This window comes from Triticum dicoccoides, chromosome 6A, assembly GCF_002162155.2.
Source record: "Triticum dicoccoides isolate Atlit2015 ecotype Zavitan chromosome 6A, WEW_v2.0, whole genome shotgun sequence".
Taxonomy (NCBI): Eukaryota; Viridiplantae; Streptophyta; class Magnoliopsida; order Poales; family Poaceae; genus Triticum; species Triticum dicoccoides.
The window spans coordinates 628,733,010-628,742,250 of record NC_041390.1 but is presented as its reverse complement, the minus strand read 5'-3'; the positions used below and the strand labels follow the sequence as shown (position 1 = coordinate 628,742,250).

General features: G+C 44.6%; 1 protein-coding gene across 1 annotated transcript in view; it reads left to right on the top strand.

The window, feature by feature from the left end:
- LOC119316186 (probable LRR receptor-like serine/threonine-protein kinase At3g47570) overlaps window positions 1-8,931 on the top strand; it is a 27,049-nt gene extending 18,118 nt beyond the window's left edge. Inside the window, exons 5-6 of the mRNA XM_037590515.1 lie at window positions 4,368-7,488; window positions 7,670-8,931. Coding sequence (XP_037446412.1) covers window positions 4,368-7,488; window positions 7,670-7,785 — 3,237 coding nt within the window. The 3' untranslated portion in view covers window positions 7,786-8,931. The remainder of the gene's footprint in view (window positions 1-4,367; window positions 7,489-7,669) is intronic.
- The last annotated feature ends 310 nt before the right edge of the window (window positions 8,932-9,241 follow it).

The window sequence follows — 9,241 nt, the reverse complement described above, 5'->3', positions numbered from 1 at the left end:
CTTATGGCAGTGGTGCAGAGTTGCGTCGTCGTCGGGTTGTTGGAGGCCGGGGCGGCGGCTCCGGACGGTTCGGTGGCGACTTGGTGCTGCGTGGGTAGCGAGGTTGTTGGCCTGGTCGGATGCGACCCCTAGGATCGATCCGGCATGTCCGTCGGTGGGCGATGGTGGTGGGTACTTGGAGCATACTCGACATGCTTGCAGCGCCAGGCGAGTCAGGTTGGGCGCCATCTCGGGATCGGAGAGGCACATGTTCGCTCCTCTTTCGTCGGACATGTCGTCTGTCTACGGTGACGGTGATGTCGCCTAACATGCTTGTGGCGGCTTTGTCCAACGCGCCTGAGTGTCTTTCAATTCATGTTTTGTTGGTCTTTAGGCGTTCCTGTATGTCCAGTTATGCTCGAACTGTAGGTGTGATGTGCTCTTTGTAAAGGTTTTAGCTTGGTTTTCCTCAATTAACCGAGCATTGGTTTCTTTACCGCTTCTTCTAATCAATCGAAATACGCAGCTCTCCCGCGCTTATTTCAAAAAAAATGGAAGATGGGGAATGGGAGGGAGACGGAACTATGGTAGGGGGTCGAGCAGGTGACGCCGTGGGCAAAAGAAGACTACTTCGTGCCCATAAGGGTGTCATAGCAGCGAGGAGGGGGTGTCGAAGACTCGAAGCAGACACGCAGCTAGGGGCGCGGCTATGTGATGCCTGCAACGATTCCTAACACGGGGGTCGTCAGTAGAGGAGGTGTTGCTGGGTCGGGCTGATAAGAACGTTGATGTGTCAGTTTGACGTTACTCTGACTTCACCGATGCTTTTTTTTTTCTTTCTTTGTCTAAACAACAATTTTTTTATTTATCTTCACATTTTAGTTTTTGGTTTTTCTTTCATTTTATCGCTTACATTCGAAATATTGTAAATATATATGAAAATAAATTAATCTTGAAAAATGTTAATCATGCAGTGGAATATGTTAGACATTTGTGGGAAAAATGTTAATCATGTGTACGAAAATTGTTTGTTACATTTGAAAAAGCCATGTGTTTAAAAAATGCTTGTGCGTTTTAACAGAATGTCTATACAATGTATAGAAATGTTTGTGTAAATAAATAAAATACTTCTTAGATTAGAAAAATGTACATTATATTTTTTAAATGTTCACGAGGTTCAAAATGTGTTTGAGACATTTTCAGAAAAAGTACATACAATTCAAAAAAAATCATACCATTAAGTAAATGTACGTGACATTCGGGAGAAAAATTCCTGTGGTTCAAACAAAGTTCATGAAATTTAAAAAATGATTATACAATGTACAACATTCCCGTAGGTTAGAAATATCTTTATTTCCACTAAAAATGTATGTGAAATTTTAAATAAATATTCACGTGTGTCAAAAAATGTCTGTGATTTGTTTAAAATCTTTATACATTATAAAAAATGTTTGTGTAATTTTTGAAAATGTTTATTTTCATTAACAAAATGTAAACCATGCATTTTAAGAAATGTTACCATGTTTTCATAAAAGTGTTCACAGAATGTATTTGACAAAAAGTGTATCATGTATTTGAAATATTTTCAAAGTGTATCAAAAGAATGTTTCACACGTGCGCTAAAAATATACATTGCGTACTGAGAAAAGTAGGCTTGTGTTGACAAAGAAAACCGATTAAAATCGACAAAGAAACAAAAAATAGCAATGAAAACAAAAAAAACCAAGAATGATAGAAAAGAAAACCAAAATAATAATAAAAAACAAAGTGAACTAGTGAGAACACAAAGAAAAACATATTCTAAAAGAAAAAACCACAGAAAACCTTTGGAAAAACAAAGAAAACCAACAAGAAGAAGAAAAACGGAGCAGAACGAGCAAACCCATAGTGACAAACAAGCGGCAGCCAGTGACTGCGCTCATCAAGGGGATTAACATCGTAAGTTTTATAAACCGACATGAGTTACCCAACTCCAATCGGATGAGATCTTGAGCCCGTTGAACGCATTGTGCCCAGGAACACATCTCTTGCAAGGTAAACTACTCAATTCCTGCTTTATTGTCTAACTATAATATATGAAGATTAGACCGCATAGTGTTTGTATGACTTTGCTTGTTGTCGGTGTTTTTTCTTCTTTTTTTGATTGCCTCATCTGTTACAGAAGTCACTCTTATACGGCATGAATGATTACTCGCGTAAAATAATAGCCCCTAATTTCTTTGCTCCGACAGTGACCCAAAGGTTTGCCTCACAAACGATGAAGTTGAGCAAGATTGGTAGCGGAGCGCTCTTCTGCCAGAAAAACGCGGGCATTCCTCTCGTTCCAAATGGTCCATGACTCGAGCATGGTAAGAGAGGCCATAGCCTTTCTACTGGGGACTCCGGCACCAGTTCTATTTGTCCACTATTCCTCTACCGAATCATGTAGCTGCAAAGTAGTAGTGTCCAAGTGGTGAAGGCCGAATTTCGCGATGACCGAGTTCCGTAGCCGAATGGTGTAGCGGCATTTGAACAAGAGATGTGGTCCACTTTCTTGATCTCTCTTGCAAAGAGTGCAAAGCCCACAATTTGGCCATCCCCGCTTTGCAAGTCTATCCGTGGTCCAAATTCTATCTTGGATAGCCAACCAAGCAAAGAATTTAGCCTTTGGCGGCGCCCAAGCCTTCCAAATCATTTGATCCATGGGGGAGAGGACCAAGCATAGAAATTGGGCCTTGTAGGCGGAGGCCGCAGAGTAGTGCCCGCTTGTCATGTGCTTCCACACAATATGATGTCTTCGACATGTTCATCAAGGTGGACATCATTTATAAGTGCCCATAGAGTGAGGAATTGTCGAATGTGTTCAACGGATACGACCATGGAGGTGTTGATCTTGAGGATCCATGCATTATTTTTTAGGTCCTCACACACCTTCCATTTCTTCCTCAAGGAGGCCTCAAAAACGAGCGGAGCGACGTCCTTGGGCTTGCAGCCATTTGTCGGTGTTTTTTCGCGTGTGTGAGTTGGTGTAGGATGTGTGCATCCTAACTATGCGAAGACCAGGTGTGTGCTCATTGTGTTACGTATCTTCTTGATTCTCCATTTTAAGCTAATAAAATCCATCCATTGTCGAAAAAACCGCGTAGTTTAAAACGGTAGATCAACTAAACGAACTGGGCTTTACTACATGACACTTGCCTCCATTGTGTGGGACAAAAACAGCACATAATCTATCTGGGTCAGCCTCTTAGGCCATGACGGCCCCACCAGAGCGAAAATAGAGGGTGGCTAGCTTTTTTGTTTTCGAGGGAAAGAGGGTGGCTAGCTTATTGCACAATTTCCCCTCTGAGTTTTTTTAGAACCATTTTTTCCCATGAGAAGCAGCACCAACTCAATTTTTGTTTTTAAACACTGCAGCGGTTTAAGTTTACAGCCCACCGGCGCAATGGCCTTACTGGGCCCGCCAAAAGAAACATTCGCTCACTACCTCGGCCTCTAAAGTGGCCTGATGGTTCCTCAAAAAAAAAACAAAAAAAAACTGGCCTGATGGAGAAGCCCAAAGCCCAACCTGCCATCAACGCCGAGCCATCAGCTCGAGCTTCCTTCCCCTCAAAAAAATAAAAAATAAAAAATCAGCTCGAGCTTCCATCCATGGGTCTGCTCCCGGTTCGCCCCTCTCCCGGCCATCTCCGCTTTGCCCCACACCAGCAGCTTCTCGCGCCAGCTCTCGACCTCCTCCCGGTCCAAGGACAAGGAGGACAGCCTCCCGCCCCCTCCGCTGTCGCCGGCGTCGTGGGTCCCGGAGGCGGCGCGGCCGCACGCCATGCTCGCGCGGCTCGACAAGCCCATCGGCACCTGGCTCCTCGCCTGGCCCTGCATGTGGTATGCTTGCTAGCTACTTGTACTGACATCACCATCTCTCACCACCATTGCGTAGATAGATTAGCAGGATCAGCTCACCAAGAGGCTAAAAGAGAGAATCCTGAACTCACATTTTCAGATTTTTAGTTAACAGGTTTATTCAATTTTAAAAAATTCGAGTTCATGCTCGATCTCGGGGTTTAGGAAGAAAACAGCACATTTCATCGGCACCACAGCAGCCTGACTGTGAGCCCAGATGTTAGGCCAGGAAATATGAAAATATCTGGTTGGCCAAGTTTTGAAAGGAAACAAGCACTTTCTTCCCTTTATTGACTCACCACTTTTTGTACTGTATTTAGCAAGTTGAGAAGTTAGGCCAGGAAACACCACCATATCTGATTGACTAAAAGTTTTGACAGGAAAACGACCAATCCACTACCAGTCCAATTTGGCTGCTCCTCAAAATTCTGTACTACTACTATTTAGCTAGGTGACCAGCCTACCATGTTTACACACACACACACACACACACACACACACACACACAGAGAGAGAGAGAAGAAAAAACAGAAGTCGGAAGCAGCCTTCCATCCTCTTGCCTACTTCCTGGCAATGGTGGCCACCGGGTACACTTCCTTGCTCATGCTGCTTCTCTTCGCAGTTCTTGTCGCCGATGGTCAGCCAGTCCCCATGGAAATGCTGAGGCCGCCACCGACCACTCTGCGCTGGTGTCCATCAAGTCGCTGATAACCAGCGACCCGGCATCAGCACTGGCCTCATGGGGCGGCAACCGGTCGCTCCCTCTGTGCCGGTGGCGGGGCGTAACGTGCGGCGCCCGTGGGCGCCGTCGTGGACGTGTCGTAGCACTGGACCTCAGCAACCTAGGTCTTTCAGGTGCTATTGCCCCTTCAGTAGCCAACCTTACCTACCTGAGAAAGCTACAACTTCCCATGAACCGTCTCTCCGGTGCCATACCATCGGAGATTGGCCGTCTCCTCGACCTCAGGCATGTCAACCTGAGCCACAACTTCTTTGAAGGTGGCATCCCGGCATCACTGTCACGGTGCCAGCAGCTTGAGAGCATCAGCCTTGGATACAACAACCTCACCGGAGGAATACCTCCAGACATGGGTCATTTGCTCAGCTTGCGCCGAGTCTGGATGCAGTACAACAAACTGACAGGAATGATCCCTTCAGAGATTGGCAACCTCACCAATCTAGTAAGTCTTGACCTGAACTACAATCACTTGACAGGTTCACTCCCTTCTTCTCTTGTTAACCTTCAGAGAATCGAGAATTTGCATGTGAGAGGGAATCAACTCACAGGGCTGATTCCATTATACTTGGGAAACCTCTCGGCATTAACTACCCTTAATCTTGGAACCAACAGATTTGAAGGGGAGATTGTGCCATTGCAAGCACTGTCATCTCTGTCTGTCCTCATTTTGCAAGAAAACAACCTTCATGGTGGCCTCCCTTCCTGGCTCGGAAACCTCTCCTCACTCGTATACCTAAGCTTGGGAGTTAATAGCTTAACTGGGGCTATTCCCGAATCATTAGGGAACCTTCATATGTTATCTGCTCGTCTTGTTCTCGCTGAGAACAGTTTTACAGGTAGCATTCCTTCCTCCCTCGGAAACCTTCGTGCTCTTTCCGAGTTATACCTAGACCAGAATAATCTCACTGGACAAGTTCCTTCTTCCATTTTCAATATGTCTTCTCTCAGCTTATTGAATCTGCATTCAAATGAGCTAACTGGATCATTGCCGAGTGGGAAAAAATTCAACTTTCCAGTGCTTGACATATTTAATGTAGGGGATAATAGGCTCCATGGTGTTATTCCACCTTGGCTGTGCAACTGCTCTGTGCTTAGCAGAATTGAAATAAGATTGAATATGATTTCAGGAACAATCCCGGCTTGTCTCGGAGATAACCAGAAAAGTTTGTCAATCCTGACCTTTGGAGGAAATCAACTACATGCAAATGAAGATGATGGTTGGGACTTCATGTCCAGTTTAAGTAATAGCAGCCATCTGAAGGTTTTAGATTTGGGCTCCAACAAATTTCAAGGTGTGCTACCAAATTCAGTAGCCAATCTTTCTACAGAACTGAATTTATTCAGGATAGCCAGCAACATGATAAGTGGTAGTATTCCTGAAGGCATCGGGAACCTTGTTAATTTATCATATCTTTTGATGAGCATCAATTCTTTCGAGGGTAATATTCCTTCCTCTCTTGGTAGACTCCAGAAGCTGAGCTACTTATACCTCGATTTGAACAATCTCTCAGGGCAAATTCCGCCAACCCTTGGCAATCTCACATTATTGAATAAACTCGCTCTTGGATCAAATTCACTTGATGGACCTGTTCCATCCAGCCTTAGGAGCTGTCCTTTAGAACTATTGGATCTCCAGCACAATAAGCTCAGTGGTCCGATTCCAAAGGAAATCTTCCTCATATCTACCTTATCTGACTTCATGTACTTCCAAAGCAACTTTTTTAATGGGTCACTACCACTGGAGATTGGTAGCTTGAAACATATTACAGGCATCGATTTGTCTGATAATCAAATTTCTGGTGAGATTCCTGCCTCTATTGGTGAGTGTCAAAGCCTGCAATTTTTACAGATGCAAATGAACTTCCTTCAAGGTGGAATCCCAGCATCAATGGGGCAGCTGAAAGGCCTTGAAATACTTGATCTTTCACATAACAACTTGTCGGGAGAAATTCCTGAGTTTCTTGGGCATATAAAAGGCCTTGGTAGTTTGAACCTGTCATTCAACTACTTTGAAGGTGAGGTCCCAAAAGAGGGAATATTTCTTGATGTGAATGCAACCTCAGTTGATGGAAATCTAGGACTGTGTGGGGGTATCCCTGCAATGAAGTTGCATCTCTGCTCCGTCCAGACCACCAAGAAACGTTCCTTCAAGCTTATCATGATAATCTCCATAAGCAGTGCAGTACTGTTGCTTATTTTCATTTTAGCATTGTTCGCTTTCTGGTACAGCAGGAGCAAGTCACACCAAGCTAAGGCAGACCTGTCACCCATCAATGACTTACATATCAGAGTATCTTATGCTGAATTAGCCAGTGCAACAAATGGTTTTGCTTCCGAGAACCTCATCGGAGTAGGAAGCTTCGGCTCGGTGTACAAGGGAAGAATGGTGATCCATGAGCAGCAGGTCATTGTTGCTGTGAAAGTGTTCAATCTCCAACAACGTGGTGCATCTCAAAGTTTTCTTGCAGAATGTGAGACCTTGAGATGTGTTCGACATCGAAACCTTCTGAAGATCTTGACAGTCTGCTCAAGTATGGATTTTCAGAGCCAGGATTTCAAGGCTCTTGTGTATGAATTTCTTCCAGATGGAAATTTAGATCAATTGATACACAAGCCTCTTGAGGAAAATGAAGACACGGTGCTAAATCTCATCACAAGGCTCAACATCTCCATTGATGTGGCTTTTGCACTGGATTATCTTCACCAACACAGGCCATTGCCAGTTATTCACTGTGATCTCAAGCCAAGCAATATTCTCCTTGATAACGACATGGTTGCTCATGTTGGTGACTTTGGCCTTGCAAGAGCCCTGCATCAAGACCAGAGTGATTTGTTAGGAGAATCAAGTGGCTGGGCTGCCATGAGAGGAACAATTGGCTATGCTGCTCCAGGTATGCCTCCAGGCTACTAGCCAATCATTTGTCTGTCGCAATTTTTCCCCGAAATATCGAAAGTACGCCATCATATAAATATGTATTCATAGCACTCTTCAACTGAGATAATACAAATGCTCAAACGTTTTCTTACACACATAACGTCAATGTTTTAATTCTTCTGTTTTGATGATTACAGAGTATGGTCTGGGCAACGAAGTTTCAATCCTGGGTGATGTGTATAGCTATGGTGTACTGCTGCTGGAGATGTTTACTGGAAAAGACCAACCGACGATGAGCTTGGAGAAGCTCTAGGCCTTCACAGATATATTCAGAATGCACTTGCGGAAAGAGTGGCCAATATTGTGGACCACAAGTTATTATTAAGGGACGAAGATGGAGAAACAAACACCTCAAATCCTGATAGAAGAGGAAATATAACAATTGCTTGCATCACTTCAATTCTGAATATTGGAGTTTCATGTTCAATGGAAATTCCTACAGACCGCATGCAAATTGGAGATGCTTTGAAAGAGTTGCTAACACTAAGAGACAAGTTTCAGACGCGCCTTTCCAGTATACAAGCAGCAAGTCGTTGAAGCATTAAAAGCTCTCATGGATATGAATCTACTACCTCCGTTTCAGTTTACAAGTCCTATACGTATATCTAGGTTGCCATTTTTATTACCCTAATATAAACTGTATAACACAAAAATTAAACCTTTTGAAAGTAGAAACTCCAAAGTTTATGTTGGTATATTTTTTGTAATATATGACTTGTATTAGGTTGGTTAAATTGACGATCTAGGTATACGCGCACGCCCTGTAAACTGAGAGAGAGGTAGTATTATCTTGAAGGTACTATAGCGGTGTGCAACAACGCTGGTACAATAATATTTCAACTTTACATATCACCTTATTTGTCCGTATGGTATTCTTACCATCTTCCCTCCTCTCTTCCCAGATAGTGGCACATGGAAGGTGGAGATAGGGAATGACTGTGCAGTACATCGAGGGTGGCTGACCGAGGGGGAGCCCACCACAGGGCCCATGCGGCCTCGAGGGGACCCGACAACAGGAAGGAGCCTGGAGACCTGGATAGAGCTCGACCGCCATCTTGGACTACAAGCCAAGATAGTGGCAGCTAGAGGTCGGTTGGATTCCTGTGTAAACCCTAGCCCTTGTCCTCTATATAAGGTGGGGGCTAGGGGTAGCCATCCCATCTATTATTGTAGAAACATATTCTCGGTAGTCATACATCATTCTCTTGTAATCTCTTGCACGTGGTAATGCCATGAATGCAGATTAGAAGCAGGATGTAGGGTACTACCTCTGCTAGAGGGCTTGAACCTGGGTAACCACTTTGTGTGAATTCCGTTATGATACTTCCGACCGCGTTCGCCACCCTAGTGTGGGTATTGACGGTTCTACGTACCGTTTGTTGGCGCTTCGGGCGAGGGCTATGTTGGTCGGAGAACGAACTAAGGTTGGATCATTGTACATGCCCGACGACTTCATGTCTGGCCAGACTTTCCTTCGACTCTTTCAAGCTCGAAGTCGACAACTAAGGGTGCTCGCTACCCTCCTCCGTTGACACCATCTACTTCGGAAGCCTTGAGTTCAACTTCAACCAATACAGCGAAACCGTGTGCTTCAACACCCCTCCATCATCATTGGTGTGGAAGCAAGGTCGGCCTCGGCAGATCCCGGGGCTGTTGGACCTTCATCAACTGACCAGCCCCCCCCCCCCACCCATCCGAAGGCTTAAACA